The sequence below is a fragment of the Bos taurus genome, chromosome 24 (assembly GCF_002263795.3).
Source record: "Bos taurus isolate L1 Dominette 01449 registration number 42190680 breed Hereford chromosome 24, ARS-UCD2.0, whole genome shotgun sequence".
Classification (NCBI taxonomy): domain Eukaryota; kingdom Metazoa; phylum Chordata; class Mammalia; order Artiodactyla; family Bovidae; genus Bos; species Bos taurus.
Window position 1 is genome coordinate 28,686,264 of NC_037351.1, and position 26,834 is coordinate 28,713,097.

At 40.4% G+C, this 26,834-nt stretch overlaps 1 protein-coding gene across 1 annotated transcript in view; it reads left to right on the forward strand.

The window, feature by feature from the left end:
• The window catches only part of CDH2 (cadherin 2), a 248,360-nt gene that overhangs the window by 30,508 nt on the left and 191,018 nt on the right, over nucleotides 1–26,834 (forward strand). Inside the window, exon 2 of the mRNA NM_001166492.3 lies at nucleotides 1,101–1,212. Within this exon, the coding sequence (NP_001159964.3) occupies nucleotides 1,101–1,212 (112 nt within the window). The remainder of the gene's footprint in view (nucleotides 1–1,100; nucleotides 1,213–26,834) is intronic.

The window sequence follows — 26,834 nt, forward strand, 5'->3', positions numbered from 1 at the left end:
CAGGGGATCTTCCCAACCCAGAGATTGAACCTGGGTCTCCTGCATTTCAGGCAGATTCTTTACCATCTGAGCCACCAGGGAAGCCTATTGGAGGTTAATAGAAGATATTGAATATAGTTCCCTGTGTTTACAGTAGGTCCTTCTTGTTTCTCTGTTTTATATATAATAGTGGGTATCTGTTAATCTCAAATTCCTAATTTATCCCTCCCCTGCCTTTCCCCTTTGGTAACCGTGTTTGTTTTCTTTCTATGTCTGTGAGTCTAGAGAAATATATACTTTCAATTGATTGCTTTTACGTGGTATAAAACACTCTGTACCCTGCAGTAAATATATCAGCATTTCAGTTTTTTAGTTCAGGAACATATTGAAACAAACTTCATAAAGAATTAGATGGGAATATACAAATCAATCGGAGAAGGCAATGGCACCCCACTCCGGTACTCTTGCCTGGAAAGTCCCATGGACGGAGGAGCCTGGTGGGCTGCAGTCCATGGGGTCGCTAAGAGTTGGGCATGACTGGGCGACTTCCCTTACTTTTCACTTTCATGCATTGGAGAAGGAAATGGCAACCCACTCCAGTGTTCTTGCCTGGAGAATCCCAGGGACGGGGGAGCCTGGTGGGCTCCCGTCTATGGGGTCGCACAGAGTCGGACACGACTGAAGCGACTTAGCAGCAGTAGCAGCATACAAATCAATATGCTGGAATGTGTACATTTTTCTTGAAAAGTTGAGTTAATGATGGTGATATATGGAGCCTCAAAACTCCTGGCTGTCTCCTAACCCCTACTTCTTCCCCCTCGGCCTCAGTTGAGAGTTTTTCATTCACAATGACCATTTTAATGGAAATGTTCAGTCCTGAGAAGATCCTGGAATGTGCATTATTTCGATTTTGCTGTTTAAGACAAGTGGGATTTGTTTCTTCTACTCCAGTTATCAAAAAGATTAACCCTTTGCCCTCTACATTCTAATTGTAACCACTCCGAAAACAAAGGGGTTATTTGTACAAAATAGTGGGAAAAGCGAGGCTTCATGCCAAGTGGGATGTTTCTCCGTTGAAGGAGGTGGCGATCACGGCACACATTTTTTTCCTTGTGTTGCAGGCTTCCGTGGAGGCTTCTGGGGAGATTTCATTATGCAAGACTGGATTTCCTGAAGATGTGTACAGTGCAGTCTTGTCCCGGGATGTGCTGGAAGGACAGCCCCTTCTCAATGGTATGACCTCAAAAGATACATTTGTACACTCAGCTCCAATGCTCTTGAAATACCATTCACTGTTAAAAAGTTTCTAAATGATCTCCACTGTACAAGTATGAATTTTTCACAGTCCCTATAATGAGACTGTAGGGACTTTATTTGAGGATTACAGAAGAGCTCATAAATCTCTTATGTACACAACTAGAAGGCTCCTGATCTCCTGAAAACCTCTTCCATTTTTCATTTATGGTGGAAACCATCACACAGTTAATTTTTACAATTTTCTGCCTACATTTTACTTCTGGTAGAAGATCATATTTACCGAATATCTGATTCTGCTGATTTAAACATTATTTACAGCTATCGTCTGCTTAGTATTTCGAATCAAAGAATTGCTAAGACATGTCAAAACTACCATTTAGCAAAATTATAATGAGCAGATTTAGCAGGTAAAATCTCAAGGCAAAAGCATGAAATTTGTATTTTTATTATACCATTGTTTATAGAAATTACTGGATAGCTAATTTAGTTGTAATACATGTGAATTTCTAATATAGACTCATCCTATCTAACTATGGATCAGATTCATTATATTGATGGATATCATATGAAAATTCTTGCCAATAAGTGTAGATAAAATCTAAGTAAAAGTTGAAATCAAAAACGAAATTGAAAGCCCCTTCTGTTACCTCTAATTGAAAGCAAATAAAATTTTGGTTAGCCATATTTTCATGGACTTATTTATCATTACACAAAATGTCATAGAAATGGGAAAGCAGGAAGAATTCATTAATAAGTTGTATTTAAATTCTAATTCCCCACAAATGGTGCATATATCTGAGGCTGTTTTAGATAGCCACTTTCAGAAAATCTGTGGAACCTCAACTAATTAATTGACACAGGCCTGTAGCACACAGCCTTAATTGAAGACTCTCTGTCGCTCTGACAGACCTTTGTGGTATCATACCTAAGAATACCATAGACAGAGGACTTTGAAATGTAAATAGCCCCTTAGCTACTGAAGTTCCTTGTTGCCAGTTATCCTTTTATTTTCATTTCTGTTCTGATTGTGATTTGCTCACACATATGTGATCTTTCTGAAGTTATTTTTAAGACATCCTCCCATCCCTTTCTCATCACATGATATTTTAATGAGTAAATATTAAATCAGTCTGTCTCAATGCTGAATTGCTATATCACCTAGTAGCTAATGGTTGATGCAATAGAGGTTTAATTCAAATCAAAGTGTGTAGATTTTTTAAAAAATTTAATACAAGTCTCAGAGTTCTGCACATTTGTCATCTTCAAATCTGTAAATTATTATGTGGCATCTTAGGACCTACCTATGTGATCTTAAGTAGTATTTGAATGCTGAAAAATATTTTGGTAAAATCCTAGAGAGTAATTTCTCCAGATCAAAAATTTCACTGGAATTGTTTGCATTTTTACATTTTACTTTTGAGATTCATTCTTAATTGGGTAGTTCCTTCTCCTAGTTCCTTCTTCTAAAAGCTCATTGAAATTTGCTGGTTAAGAATAAACATATGGTCTGTCTCTGGAAGCCATTGATTTAAGGTGAAATATGCTGTTATGCTGAATAATTTTGAAAATGAAAGCCTGTTTTTAAATTATTGGATCATGCTGGTGATGAAAGTGGGCATAACTGATTACCAGTATCATTTTAGTATAACCTAGAAACTTGGGACTTTCTAGAGTTGTCAGTATAAAAGATTGAGAATACTTTTGACTCTGTGCCCTAGCAGCCGCTGGGGGAAGTCTATGACATGACAGTCTCTGGTAGAATTTCTCTGCGTTTGGTATACCTAGTAGTTACCATTTTGATCTTTTAGCCTTTCTAATAAAGCTGTTTCTCTTCTGACACATCATTACTTTTTTCCTTTATCATTCATAAAATATGTTAACATCACCAGCATCTTAATACTTCAGACATAAGGTTCTGATATAATATTGGCTCATAGAAAAAACTATTCTTTTAGAAGGAGGAAGATTTTTGTGAAACATCACCATTCCTTTCTACAAGAGTGTTGTCACCAGTTATATGTATTTGGGAGAATCATTACTGAGAAGAATTCTCCTTTTTAAAAAAAAAAAAAAGTTTCTATTAATACCTTTTTGGAGTTTATAGTGACATGATAATCCAAAGGTGGCTGTGTACACTTAACCCAAGTAAATACCAAGTCATAATTACGTTCATGAATTCTATGTTCTGTGCTAAGTGCACTCACCATGTATATTATAAAGCTGAGAGTAATCTGTTGCTGGGCTAAGAGTGATGACTTTGGCCGTGGTTTAGTGATTTATAGTGTTCAAGGAAACAAGTAATTGTGCATAAGAAATACGCAACGGTTTTCCAAGGCATTTGCCTTGTGGCGGGTTTCTCCCTTATTGAGGTTATAGTCTAAAAGCCTGTTGAAATTGTAACTCCTAACCCTTGATGCTTCCTTTCATTTCCCCCTGATGACTTCTGGGGAGAGGAGGGCCGTTGTCCAAACACAGGTATAGAATGGTTTTGTAGAGTCGATTCCTGGTGCACTAGACCTTATACAAAAGTTTAACTTTCAAGTGTGTAAGTGCCATGAATGCTGATTCTTCTTCAAACAGTGAAGTCACAATCTTTTTTGAAAGTGCTTGAAAAACATGAAGCATTAGAGGGAGAGAGAAGATGTTAGAGGCATGTTAGAAAAGCTGGACTCTTGTCTAAAGAGAATTCTTTTCTCCCCACCCGCCCCTTCTATTTTCTGCTGTTGTAATGAATTTCGTAGAAAGAATGGACCCAGTGAGCTAGTTCCATGCCTCCAATTTCTCTTCTGGTTTTCATCAGTGAGTTTTTGGTAAGATCATAAAGAGGGCAGAGGTATTTTGTGATCAACCTTCACATTTCCTATTATATCATGTCAAATATTTCCACTCTTTTGAAAAAAAAAAGTTCAGTGCTTTAAAAAAAGTGGCTATCCAGGCCTCTGTTCCATTTCGTTAGCAAAACCAGATTTTTCTTAACTGTGCCTCTATTTTTGCACTTACAGGTTGCTTCCAATTTTTCTCTTACACATATTGTGCTGCTATGGAGATTCGTTTTTAGCGAACTTTGATTTTTCTTTACGGATATTTTCTTTGGGATTTGTGTTCAAAAGTAAAATTCCTAGGCCAAAGGTAATGGACTTTTTTTTTTTTTTTCACATTTTTGTAGAATTCTCTTCATGGCTAAAAGTATGTTTGTTCTTTACTCCATCCTCATAACCACTGAATTTTACAGTGTTTTTCATTTTCCTACTTCCCCTGAGATGAAAAACATTCCTTTTTTTATCCTGTGGTATCCTCTGGGTTTGCCTTTTGTAAGTTAGGATCAATTTTAATACGTTTAGGTCATCATTTTTACTTTGCTATTTTTCTATTCTGTTTTAAAAGCATTTCTTGCCAATCCCCTCAGTTTACAGATAAGCAAATTGGAGCTCAGGCTTTTCCCATGATTATACGGTGCTTTAGATTGTTAGCTACAGATTTGGAATTAGAACTCATGTTTCTGATACTTAATTTAGTGATGATGCTAATGACGATGATTAAAGAAAAAAAAAAAAAAACCATTATGGAGTAACACAGGGAAGAACATGAGTTAGCCTACCTGTCCATGTGTCTTGTGATAAGTCTGAGAACTGGTCTTTATTTCCCACTTGGCACCATGGCTTTTGTGTTATTAGACACATTTGGGAATTGGTGAGTCTAAGGCAGGGCTTCCCTGGTGGCTTCTGCAGTGCAGAAGACCTGGGTTCTATCCCTGAGTCGGAAAGATCCCCTGGAGAAGGGAATGGCTATCCACTCCAGTATTCTTGGCTAAAGAATTCCGTGGTCAGAGGAGCCTGGCAGGCTACAGTCCATGGGGTCCCCCTGTGATTAAAAAATATCTCCTGATGATTGTCACCATGAGTATTTTTTGTGCATACCTATTTACAAGCAGAAATTTAGGGCTTTTGAAAATAATATTTAGTCTCAAATATTTAACTTACACTCCACTGAACTAGAAAGAATCTCTTGTGGTAGCACATTACTTGAAAATAAAATAACTGAAATCATAAATTTTCATTCTGTCACCAGCAGTGCATCTGACACTAGGAAATAACAACCACGCTGCAGCATCACAGAGAGCGTCTAGGCTGTTTTTAGTGTGGATGTTATGAGTGATTTTCCTGTATGTTTTGCACTGGTGGTCTGTATGCTTAGACATCTCGCTTAAGTAAACTCCTCCAACTCTGGTCAACATAAATAGCAACCTGCAATTACCAAGAAGCTCTTCAGTAATGAATTCAGACTCACCAACTCTGGGCAGCCCATGATGACTATTTTCAACTAGATGGAATTTGATTTAGATTAGTTTACTTACTGATTGAGGCTCCTCTCTGCATTAACACTCTGGGAGAAAGCTCTCATATGGTATCTTCAGACAACAGTACAGAAATCATTTTTATTATTTAGTAGAACTATACACTATGCACTACTTTTTCTAAAAATAACCTGACTGCTCAAGTATGATATGCATTACTGAATTTGGGAGCCATCTATATCTTAAGCAGGTCTTCTCTGTTCCAGGCTTGTACTAATATGTTAGGAAACCTTGGCTTTTGTTTTAATTTGCATTTTTTATTTTGATAGATCTTTTTTTTTTAATTGTTTTGTGTAAATGTCTTAAGATATTTAAAAGGTAGGGTTAGAAGCAACTTGTTTATACAGCCTTTTGCTAACTTTGTGTGTGTGTGTTAGTCACTCAGTTGTGTCTGACTCTTTGCAACACCATGGACTGTAGCCCACCAGGCTCCTCTGTCCTGGGATTCTCCAGGCAAGAATAGGAAGTGGGTTGTTATTCCCTTCTCCAGGGGACCTTCCAACCCAGGGACTGAACCCGGGTCTTCTGTATTGCAGGCAGATTCTTTATCATTTGAGCCACTGATTTCCAATTGTGAGAAAAGGCATTAAGTTTCGAGATGGTTCTCTTGGATATTGATGATTGGCTCTTAGGAGTTACAAATGAAATACAGCCATGTAGATTCTCCGGGGTGGAGAGCTTGTATTTTTAATACCTTGTGTTAGTTATTTTTTAAGAGCCATTAGGTGTATAGTAATATCAACATAAGAACTAGGAAATTTCATCCTTGTTTTCATCATAACCATTTAGACTTTAATACTTGGCATGCTTTTATATCCCTTTTGATGCAATGTGTTTTAGGTCTAGGTTTCTTAATGCAGTCCTGTAAACCAAGATAAGCCAGTTTGGGTGGTCACTTCTTTATTTTAAGTCCTTTGCAGTTATTTATATCCTTCAGTAATTTGGAGTAGCCGAGGTCTGCTGTCTCACAAAATAGCAACCAGAACTGTGTTGAAGAAAGTCACACTTCACCTATGAAAACGTGTTAACAAGCAGGCACTGAATGGTTTAAAATCTGCCCTCCTAAGATCTGAAGGCCCCTTTCTGTCTGTCCTTTTAGGCTATATAGGAAGCCTCTGGTGGAGAGTAGAAAATAAACACAATAAATAAGATTTACTTTATGTTAGATGCTATGGAGAAGAATAAGACAGAGAAGGGAAATAGGAAGAATGTGTGGTTTTGCTGAAATAGGATGGTCAGGGGAGTATCATTGTATGGGAGACATTTGAGTAAGAATTGATACTGCATGTGGTGCAAGTGCTATAGATAACTGAGAGAGGAACATGCAGATTAACAGCGAACTGCACATGCAAAGGCTGTGTGACATCTGTGTATCTTCTTTGAAGAAATGTCTGTTCAGGTCCTTTGCCCATATTTTAATTGTTTGGTTTTCATTTTAAAAGTTTTTTTATATATATTCTGGATACTAGATCTTTATCAACTAGATGATTTGTAAATATTTCTCCCATTCTTTAGGCTGTCTTTTCAATTTCTTGATAATGTCCTTTTATGCACAAAAGTTTTTGACTTTAACGACATACAACTTACCTGTTTTTCCTCTTGTTGCTCTTGCTTTTGGTGTCACATCTAAGAAACTGTTGCAAAATTCAAGGACATAAAGATTTATTCCTATGTTTTCTTCTAAGATATTTTATGATTTTAGTTCTGTTTAGGTCACTGACCCATTATAATTTTTGTATGTAGCAGGAGATGGAAGCCCAGCTTTATTCTCGGGATATATTTTGGCAGTCGAGTTGGCAGAGTTTGATGGATTGGATGGATGGTATGAGAAAAGAGGGGTCAAGGATGACTCTGTGATATTTGGTCCAAATCCTGGGAAGGCTGTTAGTCACTCTGATGGGAATGATCAGGAGTTGGTTTGCGTGTGTGGAGATGAATGTCAAAGATGGATAAAGACATTTTGGTATAGGTTTGGGGTTTAGTGGAATGGTCTGGGCTGCAGTGTGGGTACTTCTAAGTGTATGAAGGACAGTCATGAGCCAGGGTGAAATCACTAAGAGGATTTTCACCCAGTGTGAGGAAGAGACCAAAGAAAGAAATGCTTTCGTATGGAGCACTCCGGAATTAGGAAGTCGGGATTAAGAGGCGGAATGGAGGTAAACGAGGTCCCACTGTGTAGCACAGGGAACTGTATTCAATATCCAGTGATAAACCATCATGGAAAAGAGCATGATTGAGTGTCTGTATAGATGTGTATATGTGTATAACTGAACACTTCACTGTAAAGTAGAAATTAACACAATGTTGTTAATCAACTCTACTTCAATAAAGGAAGCTTTTTAAAAACCCCAGAGGTTGGTTTTATGCCTTTATCAACATGATAGTGGGCATTTCCTGGAAAATATTTAGATAGTTTTTGATTAGGGTCTCAGATGTTGGGGATACATGGCTGTTAAAATTTTATACAGGAGCTTTCTCATCCCTTTACAGTTTTGATTTGTTACTTTAAAAAAAAAAGAAAATTTGGCTGTGCTGGGTCTTCGTTGCGGCATATGGGCTCGGTTGCCTTGCAGCATGTGAGTGCTTAGTTCCCTGACTAGGAATCAAACCTGAGTCCCCTGCATTGGAAGGAGGATTCTTAACCCTGGACCACCAGGGAAGTCCCCTATGATTTCTTATCTTAAAGATACGATTCAAAAGACAGAGAGGTAATGAAGACTGAGAAAGAGTGACCAGAGAGAGTTAGGAGAAAATCAGTAGGATCTGGTACCTTCAAAGGCAAATTAAGTTGTATTTCAAAGGAGGGAGTGACCCTCTGTACCCATTGCTACTGAAGGGTCAGCTCAGATGAGGACTGAGAATTCACCATGGATTTCACAGCATAATGGTAACTGGGTGAGTTTGATTCTGGTGTGTTCTATAGTTGTGTGGAGGTGGGAAGCTGGCCACAGATTGAGTTTTCCTTTCTAAAGATGAAAAGAAATTGAGTGGCAATTGAGAGGGAAGCAGATTCAACCGAGGATGGTGTTTTGTTTTTTTGTTTTTTTGGTAGGGCAGAAATGGAGAACAGACTTGTGGCCACAGTAGGGGAAGGAGAGGTTGGGACAAATTGAAAGAGTAACATGAAAACATATAAATTACCATATATAAAATAGATAGCTAACTTGACAGAAACCAACAAAATTCTATAAAGCAGTTATCCTTCAATTAAAAAATAAATAAATTAAAAAATTAAATAGATAGCCAGTGGAAATTTACTTGTGTGACTCTGGGAGCTCAAATCAGGTGCTCTGTGACTACCTAGAGGGGTGGGACTGGGTAGGAGTTGGGAGGGAGGCTCACGAGGGAGAGGGCATATGGTCACCTATGGCTGACTCATGTTGATGTATGGCAGAAACCAACGCAATACGGTGGAGCAATTATTCTCCAATTAAAAATTTAAAATAAAAATGAGGATTATTTTTAAGGATGGGGAGTAGCATCCCATGCAACATGGTTGCATGTTGATGGCAAAGACTCCAGTAGGGAGGGAAAAGTGATGGTGCAGAAGAGAGGAGACAATTATTAGGACAATATCCTGGAGTGGACTAGAGAAATGAGATCACGTGGGACTCAGAAATCTGTCCTTAAGACGAGCCGCACAGATGTTCTTATGTACCTACATTTGGGAACCACTCTCGCACTTTTTGTTGAGTCACTCCTGAAAAGGGTTTTAAAAATCCTTCCTTTCAGCTTGATGATTTTATGTCAGCAGAAGGTTTGCTCTTCAGAAATGGCAGCTAGGATAAAAATGAAACCCTTGTGGTGTTCGATGATGTAAACAGGGTTTTCATCACTGGAGCATCCTTGACAGATGGTTATCCAGTTTCTGCGAGAATACCACTGCTCGTCTCCTCCCCCCAGGAGGAGGAGACCATTCCTTTACAGAGTCTGCTCCGTCACCGAAGAGCTCTCACTGTTAAAAAGCGATTTCTGAAAAAGTTGAACCGAAGCATATGTTCCTAAAATCTTTACCCGCTGGTGCCTATTTCGTCATTTGGCACCGCACGGAGCAGCGAGTGCGTTCTCTTTTCCTCTGAGGTCATTCATTTCGTCATTTTTCATTCGACAAGTATTTTTGCTCATTCATCACATGCCAGTCTTTTTCAAGGAACAGGGCAATGCTGGTCAGCAAGACGGGCAAACTCCTTGCAGTGGAAACTTACCTTGAGAGATCCTTCAAATACTTGAGCATCATCACCTCGGCTCCTGAAATCTCTGCTGCAGGCTGCACATCAGACCATTTCTTCAGTGGGGTTTGAACATTCTGGTTCACCCTTCCCTTTCAACCAGAGGAAAGTGAGCTTCCCTCCACAACCGAACGCACAGCCTCTGAGTCCTGCCTGTGCTGTCGAGCCATCCTTCTTGCCTTTGGCTGAGATGCTGCACTACTGCAGCCCAGGGTGGACTTGGCGTAGCGCACCACTCCATCATCCTGTTGGCTCTTGTTAATAGGGCTGTGGTTAACAAAAACTCGTGGGTGTTTTTCAGATGAACTGCTTACCATCTTGCACTTAAAAAAATGATTTTTGAACTCACACGTTAGACCTGTAAATAGATTTTTTTTCTTTCTTTTTTTTTTTTTTTTAAGCAAAAAGGCCCTAACATCAATACCATCTGGAGACCCCAACTGGCAACCTAGACACATAGAAGCCCCAGGAATCAATGCCAGTATTTGTTATAACTCCTCATTTGAACAGAGGGGCATATGACAACATCTGTAAGTTGTAGATGACAATAGCTCCCAAATCAGTGGACTAAACAACATACACAAATGTGTAGACACACAGATGCACACACACACACACACACATTCTTTAAATTGTTAAATGATCAAAAAGTGGTTGATGAGTTTCAGCCTATAGCAACTTTGAGACAATGTTAAGATTTTATTTCAATTCATGTTCTTTGGTTTTCTTAAAATAGGATTTCTCCATGTCAGGCAATGGAGAAAAGACCCATTGCAGACATTCAGTTCAGTTAAGTTCAGTCACTCAGTTGTGTCCGACTCTTCACAACCCCGTGGACTACAGCACGCCAGGCCTCCCTGTCCATCACCAACTCCCAGAGTTTACTCAAACTCAACTCCATTGAGTCGGTGATGCCATCCAACCATCTCATCCTCTGTCATCCCCTTTTCCTCCTGCCTTCAGTCTTTCCCAGCATCAGGGTCTTTTCAAATGAGTAAGCTCTTCGCATCAGGTGGCCCAAAGTATTGGAGTTTCAGCTTCAACATCAGTCCTTCCAATGAACACCCAGGACTGATCTCCTTAAGGATGGACTGGTTGGATCTCCTTGCAGTCCAAGGGACTCTCAAGAGTCTTCTCCAACACCACAGTTCAAATGCATCAATTCTTTTGCGCTCAGCTTTCTTTATGGTCCAACTCTCACATCCATACATGACTACTGGAAAAACCATAGCCTTGACTAGATGGACCTTTGTTGGCAAAGTAATGTCTCTGCTTTTGAATATGCTATCTAGGTTGGTCATAACTTTCCTTCCAAGGAGGAAGCGTCTTTTAATTTCATCTGCAGTGATTTTGGAGCCCAGAAAAATAAAGTCTGTCACTGTTTCCACTGTTTCTCCATCTATTTGCCATGAAGTGATAGGACTGGATGCCATGATCTTCGTTTTCTGAATGTTGAGCTTTAAGCCAACTTTTTCATTCTCTTCTTTCACTTTCATCAAGAGGCTCTTTAGTTCTTCTTCACTTTCTGCCGTAAGGATGGTGTCATCTGCATATCTGAGGTTATTGATATTTCTCCTGGCAATCTTGATTCCAGCTTGTGCTTCATCCAGCCCAGCATTTCTCATGATGTACTCTGTGTAGAAGTTAAATGAGCAGGGTGACAGTATACAGCCTTGACGTACTCCTTTTCCTATTTGGAACCAGTCTGTTGTTCCATGTCCAGTTCTAACTGTTGCTTCCTGACCTGCATACAGATTTCTCAAGAGGCAGGTCATGTGATCTGGCATTTTCATCTCTTTTAGAATTTTCTGCTGTTTATTGTGATCCCTTGCAAACATGTGTAGGTATAAATAACAGGGGATTTAGATTACCCCAATTATTACTGTTTGACATTCCTGCTGAAAAATGAATTTCATTCATTTTAACAGAAAATAGAAATCATCTATTTTTAAGAAGGCACATATCTTATTAAAGCACATCTATAGTTGTTATAGTAAGTCCTCATCTTGAGGACTTCAATCTGAGTAGATGATTATCCCCTAAATTGATAAAACAGAAATGAACCTTTTATTGCATTTGGAGATGTGAACACTGTTTTTTTGTTTGTTTATTAGTTTTTTTGGACTTTGGTAACTCTGTGTTTTGAACCCTGTCTCTCAGGATTCTCAAGTTTGCTTGTTTTAATTATTCTTTGTTGAATCTTTTGTAGGGTACCCTGGTGAGGGTTTGCTTAGGGCAAAGTCACTGACACCTCATTCTATTATTTTTCTTTCTTCAGTGTGGACTGTTTTTCTTTCTACAGTGTGGTTCCTTCTGTGGATGCTTTCGTTTGCTGTAATTTGGGGGGTAACATGACTTTTACGCTTTTTTCTCCCAAATGGAAACATCATCATACCCTGTTGTTTTAAGAGTGGAATTGAGAATGCCAGCCACTTTTGAAGACGGGTGTCTGTACTGGGCCATGCCTCCTTTGTCCTTCATTGGAAGGACTGATGTTGAGGCTGAAACTCCAGTTCTTTGGCCACCTGATGCGAAGAGCTGACTCATTGGAAAAGACCCTGATGCTGGGAAAGATTGAGGGCAGGAGGAGAAGGGGACGACAGAGGATGAGATGGTTGGATGGCATCATCGACTCGATGGATGTGGGTTTGGGTGGACTCCGGAAGTTGGTGATGGACAGGGAGGGCGGTGTGCTGTGGTTCATGGGGTCGCAGAGTCAGACACGACTGAGCGACTGAACTGAACTGACTGGTGCCTCCTTTGGGCCTCACTCTAGGGGCCAGTCAGTCTTTGCGATGGAGGTGGTTTCTCCTCCCTGTAAGGTTCCCAGTCTATGAGGAAGTGTCCCTGTAACGTACGAATTCATCCGATTTTAATTGCACAACCTTCTAAGTTGACTGTTACATGGCTCTGCACTCTTCATATGCTCTTATTCTTTTGAGTGTAACTTTTGTTTCTGCTGCTCCTGCTGCTAAGTCGCTTCAGTCGTGTCCGACTCTGTGCCACCCCATAGATGGCAGCCCACCAGGCTCCTCTGTCCCTGGGATTCTCCAGAACACTGGAGTGGGTTGCCATTTCCTTCTCCAATGCATGAAAGTGAAAAATGAAAGTGAAGTCGCTCAGTCATGTCTGACCCTCAGCGATCCCATGGACTGCAGCCTTCCAGATTCCTCCGTCCATGGGATTTTCCAGACAAGGGTACTGGAGTGGGGTGCCATTGCCTTCTCCAAACTTTTGTTTCTAGTGTCTGTGTTAAAAAGTACAGGAGATTACTCTGCCAATGTTCTATTTCTTTAAAAAAAAACAATATGATTAGTTTTCAGACATTCAAGTTTTTACAGATGGACTCCAGGTGACTCCAATAAAGGTAGTCTCTGCCTGACTTCCACAGTCGGTCCTTAGTGTGTATTTACATGACAGAAACATAGATCAGATGGTTTTAGAGGTGTTATATTTTGGAGGTTGTATCTTGCCTCTTCTCTAGTGCTTTTTTTACATAGAAGCCCACTTTCTGTCTTTGGAACAGATTTGGATCAACTTCTAAAATAGATGTTGATGAAACCTTTGTTTGTGTTAACACTTGGAACATATCTGTGTCCACTATCATTATATTCTTGTTAATTTTTGAACATCTGAATATTTAGTTTACCAGATGCTCAGATGAGGAGACTATTAAGTTCTAAAAAAGTGCTAATACTTGGAGAACAAGGCTCTTCACTTATCTGGTAGAATAAAAAAAAACAAAAAACTTCATCACAGGAAATGATCTGTAAGTTCTACTTCTAGGGTTGAAATCTCTTGTCCTGGCCCCTTCATTCACTGGCTAATGTTGTAGTCTAACCAAGGGTATTTCTGTCTGAGGGGAAGCACCCAGTAGGCTATGTTTGATCTTCCTCTGATATCAGTTGGCCTCCTCGAAGTTCTCCTTTCTCGTCTGCCCTTGACCTTATTGAGCTGTGCATTGAATGGTATTTTCAAGCCCAACAAATAAGGGCAAGTTCTTTTACTTTTGTCTTTTATTTCAGAATTTCTATGTAAATTAAATATTCTCAGATTAACAGGTATTACAAATTTAACAGAGTGTTGATGTGGAAATTTTCAGAGCTTGGGGAGTATTAGTGTTCCTAACATGTTTTCAGCAAATATTTGTTTTCTCTCCTGGCTAAGGAAGTCTGTCTGCATTACTTTGGAATATACCAGAGCCCAGCTCACACTTATTACTTATGGTAGTGGGGAAAACAGTCCCCATTTCTAGCAATTATTTAAATTGTAAATGTTTCTTTGGAGCATTTCTATGTAGTTTTAAAGGACAAAAATAAGGGGCCACCTTCATGGAATGACTGGAGCAGAAATTTGACAGAGCTGAATATTTGTTCTGCTGATTCCTTTGTGAAATTAAATCCTGCAGATTTTCACATTATGCATATATGTAATTATTCCTTCAGCTCAGTCACTTTGATTCGCTATGGTGTCTTTTGTTGACTTGTCATCTGTTCTGTCAATGTAGAAGACATTTATTAAAGCATCTTGTTGCATTTATATTGTAGGAAAATGTTCCCTTATGAAGTAATCTCACACTGACTACTCAAACTGATGAAGCCCCAGTATGGTATTGTCACTTTACTAGCGATTAGCAAATTAGTAGATGGCGTGAACTCTCAATCCCTATTAGTGCCACATTCTCAGAAGCTTAGTAGTTTGATATTTAAGTGTCCTAATGACTTAACCCATAAATCATAAGTATAATTTATTATTTTCCAGGCAACCATTTAAATAAGCTAAGCAATTAAGAATAGGATACATCCTTTGTCTTGCTCATTATCGATATATAATGTCTGGTGGTTGCAATATGCACATTTGGGCGAGACTGTGTTGAAATGTATAAGAATCACTTTACCTTTGGTATTCAGATTGTTTATTTATAAGTGTTTTTTTGTTGTTCAGTCGCCAAGTCATGTCCGACTCTTCGAGACCCCATGGACTGTCTCTGTCCATTGAATTGGTGATGAAATCCAACCATCTCATCCTCTGTCACCTCCTTCTCCTCCTGCCCTCAATCCTTCCCAGCATCAAGGTCTTTTCCTATGAGTCAGCTCTTCGCATCAGGTGGCGAGAGAATTGGAGCTTCAGCGTCAGTCCTTCCAAAGAGTATTCAGGGTTGATTTCCTTTAAGATTTGTCTGGTTTAATTTCCTTGCTTTCCAAGGGACTCTCATGAGTCTTCTCCAGAACTGCAGTTCGAAAGCATCAATCCTTCAGCGCTCTGCTTTTTTATGGTCCAGCTCTCACATCCTACACGACAACTGGAAAAACCATAGCCTTGACTATTACGGACCTTTGTCAGCAGAGTGATGCCTTTGCTTTTTACATTTGCATAAAACATGTTATACTTGCTGAGAAATTTCATAAACATTATATTGATGGCCCAAAATTCCAAGGGACAGCTAAGATGGGATGCATCTGGGGGTGCGGAAGGGAAGCGTTTCTATGTTCGTGTAATGAAACTGAGTTCACAAAGCTGAGGTGACTCACTTGTAAGAGTAATGAGTGGCTGGAGGTAGTCTGCACACTGTCTTCTGATTTCTGTCCCTTGCACAGAGTCCTTCCTCTCCGGCTCATGAGAGCAGTGCTGCCCAGAAAGGCTGCTTCAGGTGGAACATTCCGTGCCCCTTCAGTTCTCTCACCTCCCCCTGCGTGTGCCAGAATACCTTACTTGCCTGGGGTTTTAAAGTCCTTGTTGGCAGTCAAGGTGCACAGGGTCCATTGTCTCAACCTTTCTTTTCCAAAATGACCACAGATCACTACCCAGCATACTGTATGCCCCGGAATATTTTCTACTTAAGAAATAGAAATTCATTGTTGTGGAAGATGAGAGAAGATGTAGATAGCCCACATAAAGCCCCATCTTGGTTTTGCCAGATGCAGCTCATTGGACAGAAATTGATGAATCTTTTGTTTTCCCAGAGTACTTGCTCTGAAGTGAAGATCTAATGTGTGAGAGCTCTAGACAGCATCAGAAGACTGTATAAAAGCAAAAGTTTCCAAGGTTCTATAATGATATGTGATGCTCAGTCATGTCCAATTCTTTGAGGCACTCTGAACTGCAGGCTCCTCTGCCCATGGCAATTTCAGGCAAGAATACTGAAGTGGGTTGCCATTTCCTTCTCCAGGGGATCTTCCTGACCCAGGGATCGAACTCAGGTCTCCTGCATTGGCAGGTGGAATCCTTACCACTAGTGCCACTTGGGAAGTCCAATAATGATAATAGATTTTTAAAATTTATCAAATGACTGCATGTTCCAGGTGCTTAATAGACACTTTCATTTCTACTTGTGTTGCAGGCAAGGAAATTCAGATGCAAACAGTTTAAAGTGATTTCCCCAAGGTGTTCCATCAGCAAGTGGTGGCACCAGGGGTTGAGTCTGGGTCAGTAGGGTGTCCGCCCCCATGCTCTTCCTGATGGACTATGCTGCCTCCACAGGGTGTGCTGAAAAGTCAGGTCAGTCAGGGACCAGACCCTCTGGTCCCTCACAGGGATGAGGTATTGGAGGAGGCATCCTTTGAGAACTATGCTTTGCAGAGTGGCATTTTGAATAGATAAGGAGGCAATAGTTAAGGGGTGTGTGTCTGAGATCAGATGGACATGGGAGGAAGATTTTTATTGGAGAAAACTTAGCAAAATGTAGACTGGTGGGACAAAAGTGAAAGTATTATTCGCGTAGTGTTAGTCCGACTCCCTGTGACCCCCATATCCCATCCGGGCTTCCCCGGTAGCTCAGATGGTTAAGAATTTGCCTGCAATGTGGGAGACCCAGGTTCAATTCCTGGGTTGGGAAGATCCCCTGGAGAAGGGAATGGCAACCCAATCCAGTATGCTTGCCTGGAGAATCCCCATGGACAGAGGAGCCTGGCTGGCTACAGTCCATAGGGTCGCAAAGAGTTGGACATGACTGAGCAACTAACACTAACACACTTATCCCATCCCAAAGATTCTTGAGTTCCAGAATGAGGAGCTGAGCTGGCTCTTGAGGTGGGAGTCAGCCAGTGATGGAAGGAGAATTAGGCAATTATGGGTTCTGGAGAGGACCATATGGATGAAGCAGACTTGAAAAGCTGTAAACAGTAGGTGAATAAAGCTGAGCAAATCAGTTGTGTAGTTGGCATCATGGCGGCCTTTCCTGAGATTCATTCCTTGATTACTGTACAGTTCATAGATTTAGAGGCTTGATTCACCTACAGTTCTAAGGACAAGACAGTTCAGTTTAGTTCAGTTCAGTCGCTCAGTCATGTCCGACTCTTTGCAACCCCATAAGGACAAGACATCATAGCTTTATTCCTATGACCACAGTGGAAACTTTTGGATCAGTGAGGTCAAGTTTAGAGAAATTTTGCTTCCTCTCAACCTTTCTCTCTAGGTCTTCGACCCCTCATCATTGTGCCCCACACCTCCTTCCCTTTGCCTCCATGGTTCTCTTTCTCTCTGGACGAAGACAAGGAATTAAATAACTCGACATTTCTTGCCAATCCATCACTTCCAAGCAGAGAGGAGAGATGGAGAGAAGCTTGGCCTCCGATGCAATTACCCAGCTGCTGAGTTAATATAATCTGGAGCTTTTTCCATCCCTGGGCTTCCTTTCATGTTAGCCGATAAGCCCCGATGACTGTGTCAGGCAGTGAGAGAGGCATTTCTGTTACTCTCAGCGAGTTGCATCCTGGTTGGTGAGGATGGTGGGAGCACAGGCTTCATGACTGCGGGGGCAGGAGAAGCTGGTTTACAAGGTTAGTTAGGAAGGGGACGTATCAAGACAGGGATGGAAAACGTGCTGCTTTGCTCAAGGGTCTCTGCTTTTCTGCCATGGGCATGAGGTGATGGTCACCTCTATGTGGTGGAACCAGGTCACTTATTTACCCAGTATCCCCAGGGCCTCATACAATGGCAGCCAGGTCCTGGCTGTAACCCTAGGTGATAGATTAAATGAGTCAATGATTCTGAACAGAAGTTTGGCGATTTACCGAGAAACAGGAAATGAGGTCAAGGACAGTAGCATCTGTTGCAGGGAACACTATGGAAATTAAAAGAAAAATGAAGTTCTTCAGTAATTTAGAAAGATGGAAATGGGATGCTAGCTTGTGAAATGATGAAAAGTATTTGAGCAAAAGGAAATTTTGACTAAGCTCTAGGGTCTTACTCCTTTAGTCTACAAAAAAACTGTTTTGGCAACAGTTTCTTCTCTATCCTTTGTTTTGTGTTTTCCTCTCTGTTTAAATGGACCATTTCTTTTTTTTCTAAATCTCTTCCAAAATATTTTGATTTTTCTTATAAGACTATAAGATAGAGAAGTACAGGAAGAAAAATTAAGGGCTTTTTCTAGGTCAGATCTTGATAGAAACTCACCATGGCAGTGATTGATGTGCTAATTGAAGATTCTATCAAAGTGTTCCTGTGAGTTGCCTAGACGTGCAGTAAGGTGTTGTCACTAAAAACCCTCAGAGTGCTTGCATAGGGACCTTGCTGTGATTGTCTTCACACCTGTGGCCTCTTTTCTTACAAAGTAAGGATGCAAAAGTCATTCAGAGGGTTACGTTTTTAAAAACTGAAAGGAAATTCACTCTCAGAGAAAATTTTCCTTTGGTTTTTGTCTTAGAACTTTCAGGTTGCTGTAACAGAGTGCTGTAGACTTACACGGAGAAATTGATTTCTCACTTCTCTGGAGGCTGGGAAGTCCAAGATCAAGACTCTGGCTGATTCATTGATGGTCTTCTTCCTGCTTCACAGGCATGCCTTCTCATCGGGTGCTTACATGGTGGAAAGGGCAAGGGAACTCATTGCTTTTTTGTTTTTCCCCCATAAGGACACTAATCCAATCGCAGGGGGTCCACCGTCACGACCCACCTCCTAAAGTTCCCACCTCCAAATCATATCAATCATATCAGGGGATAGTGTTCAACATATGAATTTTGGGGAGCTGCAAGTATTCAGTCTTTAACAAGTTCCTAACATAAAATTTATTGGAGAAGGAAATGGCAACCCACTCCAGTGTTCTTGCCTGGAGAATCCCAGGGACGGGGGAGCCTGGTGGGGTTGCACAGAGTCGGACATGACTGACGCGACTTAGCAGCAGCAGCAACATAAAATTTAGTATTTATTAAACATGAATTTTAGTATTTGGGGGAAGAAAAAGATATATAATTCTAGATTTGTAAAAAGGGCAGAAGAACCTTAAAAGGAAATTATCACTTTGCAGCACTATAGAACTTAGAATATCTTACTTGATCTTTTTTGTATGGGTCATTCTATCAGATTATCTGGTATTTAGGGGGTCCAAAATGACATTTGCTTTCTCAGATTTCTGGAAGTATTTTGTGGTTATATGTCCAGTTAGCTGAGAACATGGTGTAAAGAGTTGGTTTTAAAAATAAAGATTCCATTGAAGGAATGAGTATGTGTGCTCAGATATGTGCCTGATACTAAATTTTTAACTAACTCTTAAAGGGAGCTCATCAAAATTGAAGTCTCAGCCTCTCATGGAAATGTAATCCTTTTACTCTTCTCCACTGATTTCAAGAGGGCTTGTTGCCCTCACAGTGGAACTCCCCTTTGGAAAATCTTGGCAGCATTTCAACACTGTGCCCCAACGGAGGTAACATAATTTTAGATTTTAGTTTCTGGAGATGGAACCCAAATCGTCTCCTGCTAGAGGCCTGCTCAGCTGCTGTGATGCTGTGTTTTCTCAGGACTTTTGCCAGTTAATCCTGCCACATAGACCCCAGGGGCTTCCTAGGTGGCACTAGTGGTTAAAGAACCTGCCTGCCAATGCAGGAGATGTAAGAGACACAGGTTCGATCCCTGGGCCAGGAAGATCCCCTGGAGGAGGAAATGGCACCTCACTCCAGTATTCTTGCCTGACGGGCTACAGTCCGTGGGGTCATAGAGTCAGACACTACTGAGCACATACAGTATACACTTAGACCCCCCAGCTAGGCTTGATGTAATTACTTCATGGATGTCCTGTGTGAGGTAGGTGTATACCCCTGTCTTTTAGGATAGTCGTTTTCAATTGTTATGACTGGGAGGCGTTGTCAGAAGCACATTTTATGATGCTGTATGTATGTATTTCACAAGAGAGCCACTTACCCTTGACCGTGATGTGGGCTTTCCAGGTGGTGCTAGTGGTTAAGAAACCGGGGATGCAGGGGACATAAGAGATGGAGGTTAGATCCCTGGGTCAGGAAGATCCCCTGAAGGAGGGCATCACAACCCACTCCAGCATTCTTGCCTGGGAATCCAATAGACAGAGGAACCTGGTGGGCTACAGTCCATTAGGGTCGCAAAGAATCAAACACGACTGAAGCAGCTTAGCACATGATGTTCTCCATTTTCTGTTCCATTCCGAATTATACTAAGAATCTGTCGTTATCTGCAGTTTGAAAAGTATTGCGTTGGCCCTGCTTTCTAGGGTGGAGTACTCAGCCCCAGAGTCTTCAACAGCATTCCTGTCTGTTCTCCAGCAAAAGTGGCCCTCCGATGACGGCCATGACTTACCCATGCCCATGGTCACTCTGTTAGGGCTCATGCCATCCTAAAGGGGTCATAATGCTTCTGGAGAATATCTATTTATTGAACATTATGTACTGGATATGAAAGTATTCCGTGTTTGTGAATTACCACCTGTTTGCCTTAACTATGAGTGCTACAGAAGTTCATCATTCTACCAAGAATGTCGTAGAGAACGGACACTGTGTGTAGTGCTGAATTATTCCCCCAGTTCTATTTTTTTACCTAATAATAAATCTTTTATGTAACTCTAGATTTCTTAATGGAGGAGGAAATGGCAACCCACTCCAGTGTTCTTGCCTGGAGAATCCCAGGGACGGCGGAGCCTGGTGGGCTGCTGTCTATGGGGTAGCACAGAATCGGACACGACTGAAGTGACTTAGCAGCAGCAGCAGCAGCAGATTTCTTAAAAATATGTAATAAGAAAGGTATATGAGTTATGCTGTTGGCTCATAGAATAGAATAGAGTCATCATTCATTTTTTACAAGTTAATAATTTATATTTTCCAAGTTATGGAAAAGACTAAAGTCTCAGGTATATTCATCTGATTTGCAAATCATAAGCTGAACTTCCATTAAGAACAAGAAAGTTTTGGTAGTTGATCTTTGGTCTGTGTTTACCAGTGGCCTCAAGGCCATCTTCTTACAAATATTTTTTTTAATTACCACAATTAAAGCATACTTACTTATATCATAGACAGATTTTTATTCACCAGGCAGTTATGCTTCATTTGTGAGTTTAAAATGTTTATAGCTATAATTTTAAAGTATTAAACTGATGGAAGCACATCCATTTTCAGAGAAAAATAATTTAGCATTAGTAATATGTTAACTTTGGACTTGATATTTTGAAAGGCAAATTGCAATTTTCAGTGGAGTAGCTAATAACCAAATCACACAAAGGCAGTTCTAAGGTCCGTTTGCATATGGAAGGGACAGAAGTCACATAATTCAAGAAACAATTGATGCCTAATTGTTTCGAGTGGGCTAGGATACAGCTGAAACCTGCATATGAAAGTCTGGAGTTATTGGAGATGATGGGTGGCAGCATCTGCAATTATACTTCCAAATAGAAGCAAAATAGCAATTCAGATAGGCCATGTCTTGTACCACTGGTATATCTGCAGGAACCAAGTAAATAGGGTGTGTATTGAACATGCAGCAAAAGCTCATTCTATATATTGTGTCTTTGTGTCCTTCTTTGGGAGGTAAACTCACTAATAACAGAATTAATGCTAAACCCAGCAGTTTGGTTAGTTCCTTAATTCGTAAATGCCTTTGAAACATTATAATAAAACTTGGAATATTATAGTTTAGCCGTCAAGGTTCTTTGGAGGCTAGCTAAACATCTGAGAAATTAATGTTTATACTTCTGATATTTTAGGTACACATGTAGTATTTTGTACACATACAGTTCTTGATGTGTAATCGAAGAAATTACATAAGTGATAAGATTATGAAAATCAGTTGCAATTTTAAAAGTTTTTCAGAACCTATTAATTTGTTTTAATTTTGCATTTGGTTCCAGAAAAACCAAATGAAAAGCTGACAGGGAATTTCATGACGCTATTAAAATATGTCAGAAGTATGGTAATGAGTTGCCATGAACTCCGTGCAGTTGTTCATGTCTTACTGACTGTATTGTTTGTACTATTCCTTTATTTTTTATTTTCTGACAATAGAACACCTTTATTATTTTCTTTTCCACACATACACAGTCACATGTCCTGGGAACATCATAAGTGTCCTAGAACAGCAGCCAACTCATCTTCGGTCATTTCTTTATCTTTTCATTCATTAACTCACATATTTGCCACAGAGCATCTTTTGAGGGTTATAAGTTAATAGGTAATAGTTCAACTTTGCAAAATATTTGACCATCATCACCCTTGGCCAGCAACACCCATGTCCTTTGATGGCTGAGCACATAGAGCCTCGCAATATGTTAACCATACAATTCGATGAGTTCATGTGATTATATGAAGTGAGAGAGGAAATGGCACACATGTGTGTTTCTTTTGAAAAAGTTTTCTAATTAAGTTTATACTAAAATAGCCTTGAAGGTCTTGTGTACATTAGGGCAACTCTGCTTCCAACCATAACAAACTCTGCTTTTTTCAGACCTAATTATATTTATATATGCTTGTAAGGGTTTTTTGTCATGGCTTAAATTACTGTATTGTAACAAGCCTTAGTGCTCTGCTTCTTCAAAAGATTATTTTCCTTATTAAAAAATGGAATCAGCATTATTTTAATAACACCAAGTAGAATCTTATATGTATGACCATTGCTCACTAAAAAGTATTTTTCCTTCACTTCAGGACCTTGTATTGATGGCTGCTTCCCAAGTTTCAGATCAGACCTGGGCAACCTGTCATTCTGGCCACCAGAATTTTAATTTACTGTTATTAGGGGAAGCATATAAATTGCCAAACCACTAGGAAGTTGAGGCCATCAGCCAAATCTAAAACTGCTCCCATAGAAATTAGGGGAAAAGTTCTGTAGATTTTAGTGTTGTTTCTTCTGTATCAAGTCGGTGGATTGGATAACTTGATGTTCATTCTTTTTCTACACAAAAGAAGATGATTTAGTAAGTAATACAGTGTTTATCTTTTCTTTATAGTAAAAATTCCTCTTCAAGCTGTATTCTGTACTGCTGCTGGAATTCGGTCTACAGAGCAGGTTTTGTGTCTGTCTCTTGCCTAAGGTGGAGAAGGCAATGGCACCCCACTCCAGTACTCTTGCCTGGAAAATCCCATGGATAGAGGAGCCTGGTAGGCCGCAGTCCATGAGGTCCCTAAGATTTGGACATGGCTGAGCGACTTCACTTTCACTTTTCACTTTTATGCATTGGAGAAGGAAAGGGCAACCCCACTCCAGTGTTCTTGCCTGGAGAATCCCAGGGACGGCGGAGCCTGGTGGGCTGCCTTCTATGGGGTCGCACAGGGTCGGACACGACTGAAGGGACTTGGCAGCAGCGGCAGCTTCCTAAGGACTCCCCATGGGGCTCCGTGGGTCCGAGGTGCCTTAGGGACAAAGTCTAGCTGCCTGAGGCCACCACACAAGGCCTTCAGCTGCAGGATCTGGCCCTAAAACTCACCCCGTAGCCTTTGGGGACATTCTTGGTCTCCTATTATTGATGGGTCCTGGCTGCAAATTGAATCATGTTGCCATATCTTTGGGGCTTCCCAGGTGGCGCAGTGGTAAAGAATCCACCTGCCAATGCAGGGCACACAGGAGACTCCTGTTTAATCTCTGGGCCGGGAAGATCCTCTAGAGTAGGAAATGGCAACCCACTCCAGTACTCTTGCCTGGAAAATTCCATGGACAGAACCTTGGTGGGTACAGTCCATGGGGTCGCAAAGAGTTGGACACGACCAGCATGCACACTGTATCATTGTGGGTGCTGATCTGTTGTTCCAGAACCTACTAGCCCTCTCTGCCCACCTTGCAGTTCTAGGAACTTGAAAGTCACTTTTCCATACTAGCATTGTAGTTTCGGCATGCTGGCCTGTGTCTTGTTTACATCTTTATCCCCTTTGCTGAGCACAGCACACTCAGTAATATTTGAAATCAATGATGGATTTCACTTACTTATTCTCTTTATCCAGGAGATTAGAAAATTGGAGAGATTTACCCAATATTAAGATTTTTTTCAAAGGTAATTACTGTTTGTCGATGAGAGATTAGAAGCCTCGTGGCTGTGTTTTATATTTATCTTATGTGTAGCAAATTTGCTTGATTTCCAGATACTAGGTTAGTGGCCTAGATGTTTAGCTTAATTATCATAACAAACAGTGGGGTAAGTTTTATATATACTTTAAAGGGATTGTGTAAACAAATTCAGAAAAGCTAAAGAATTTGCACAAGCACTCAGCCAGTAAAGGAAAGATACTGTATTTTATCAAAGGCCATGTGCCATCTCTCTAAGGCCAGAGTATACACTGTTCTGTATTTTAAAGAAATGATTCGTTTTGATTTTTTAAAGTTGATTATGTACTCATATCACCTTCCCCAAATATTCTGTTTAGGTTTTATTTATTTATTTATTTTTTAATTTAATTTATTTTATTTTTAAACTTTACATAATTGTATTAGTTTTGCCAAATATCAAAATGAATCCGCCACAGGTATACATGTGTTCCCCATCCTGAACCCTCCTCCCTCCTCCCTCCCCATACCATCCCTCTGGGTCGTCCCAGTGCACTAGCCCCAAGCATCCAGTATCTTGCATCGAACTAGTAGCAGCAGCTTAATTGCTCAGTCGTGTCTGACTCTTTGCAACCCCGGCACTGGAGCTTGCCAGGCTTCTCTGTCCATGGAATTTTCCAGGCAGGAATACTTTAGCAGGTTGCCAATTCCTAGTCTAGGAGACCTTCCTGACTCAGGGATCGAACCCATGTCTCTTGTGCCTCTTGCATTAACAGTGGATTCTTTACTACTGTGTCACCTGGGAAGCCCATATCCATTTGAGGACAGTGTATAATTAAGCAAACAATCACAGATGTCATGGTCCATTTTTCTCTGAATGATGGCAGTCTTCAAAATAAAAATGTTTGTACAGTTTTAAGACCATTGCATCTGGATACTTCCTCTAGAATAACAATGTATGACCTTTGAACAGTCTCATTTTTATTAAAAGTTTCCCTGTTTTTCTTTAAACATGAACTCTTGTGCTGTTGATCTGAGAAGTTCTAAGTGTTTAAACAATACAGGTTTAACTATAGATTTCATCTCATTTCCTGTAAAAATGCTCTACTTAAGTTTTCATTTTCCATACTATTTTCAGTTCATTTAAGAATGATGACATCATTCTTAATTAATATGACATCAAATATTTCTTAAATGGTAAACATAAGTATTTTGTAAGTAGGAGCTCTGAGTTGTAAGTCATAAATAGTATCTGAGATTTAGCCCCTTCGTGCATGGTGTGCACGTGTGCTCAGTCATATCCGATTCTTCGATTCCATGGACTGTAGCCCGCCAGGCTCCTCTGTCCAGGGAATTCTCCAGGCAAGAATACTGGAGTCAGTTGCCATTTCCTCCTCTAGGGGATCTTTCCAATCCTGGGGATTAAACCCACATCTCCTGCATTGGTAGGCAGATTCTTTACCACGGGGAAGTTCCTTAGCCCCTTTGAAGTGAAGTGAAGTCACTCAGTCGTGTCCAGCTCTTTGCGACCCCATGGACTGTAGCCTACCAGGCTCCTCAGCCCATGGAATTTTCCAGGCAAGAGTACTGGAGTGGGTTGCCATTTCCTTTAGTCTCCTTCAAATATTGAGGATAATGACAGCCCTATTTTGCAAACCTGTTAGGATGAGTTAACAAGTTAATATCTATAAAGTGTTTACAACAATGCCTGATCATATTATGCATGCATGCTCACTTCCTCAGTGGTGTCAGATTCTTTGCGACCCCACGGACTGTAGCCTAACCACCAGGCTCCTCTGTCCCTGGGATTTCCCAGGCAAGAATACAACTCTTTGCAACCCCATGGACTATACAGTCCCTGGAGTTCTCTTTACCACAGTGCCACCTGGGAAATGCTAAATAAATGTTTATTATGATGATTTAGGGGTTTTCTTCCACACCTTCCTTTTCCATCTTGATTTTCAGAAAGCAAGTTAATTTGCATTTAACTGTATTAGGGTAGATAAGTTCATTCTTATAAAACAAGTATTTGGGTTGAATTCCTCATTCCTCTCCCTCCTCGTTGTATGTCCCTTTAATCCTGGCCTCCTTTTTAAGAAGAAAATAAATTTTAAAGTATTTTCTTTGAGTCTTACTCCTTCCACTTCCTGTCTTCTTTGAAATCACTACTCGACGATATTAGTTTTTGTATTCAGTGTATTAATTGAGCGGTGGCAGCTTCTTTATTCATTCTAAGTACTTTGTAAATATTGGTTAAATGAATCAATGACTGGGCAGTAATGTGCTGGGTTTCTGACTTCTTGACCTTCAGAGGAAGAAACTTAAAGAGTTTTCTCATACTTGATAGTCTGAAACATAAATATTAAAGTAGAAGTCTCTTCCTCCTCCTTCCCCAACTAATATCCAAGTCATAGTATGGCGTTCTCCCAAATGGACATAAAGCCATTACTTGGGGCTTCCCTGCTGGCTCAGTGGTAAAGAATCTGCCTGCCAATGTAGGAGAGGCAGGTTTGATTCCTTGGTCGGGAAGATCCCCTAGAGAAGGAAATGGTAACCTTCTCCAGTATTCTTGCCTGCAGAATTCAATGGACAGAGGAGCCTGGAGGGCTATAGTCCATGGGGTTGCAGAGTCGGACATGCCCAAACAGCAACAACAAAAGCTTTTACTATCTAAAACTCAGCCACTTTTTAAAATAACTCATATTTGTATCTAACACTCTTAAAATTTGTATCTAACACTCTTAAATAACTCTTAAAATTTCAGAACAGTGAGTAGCAGTGTGTACTCCATAATATAAAAGCGTAGCAAC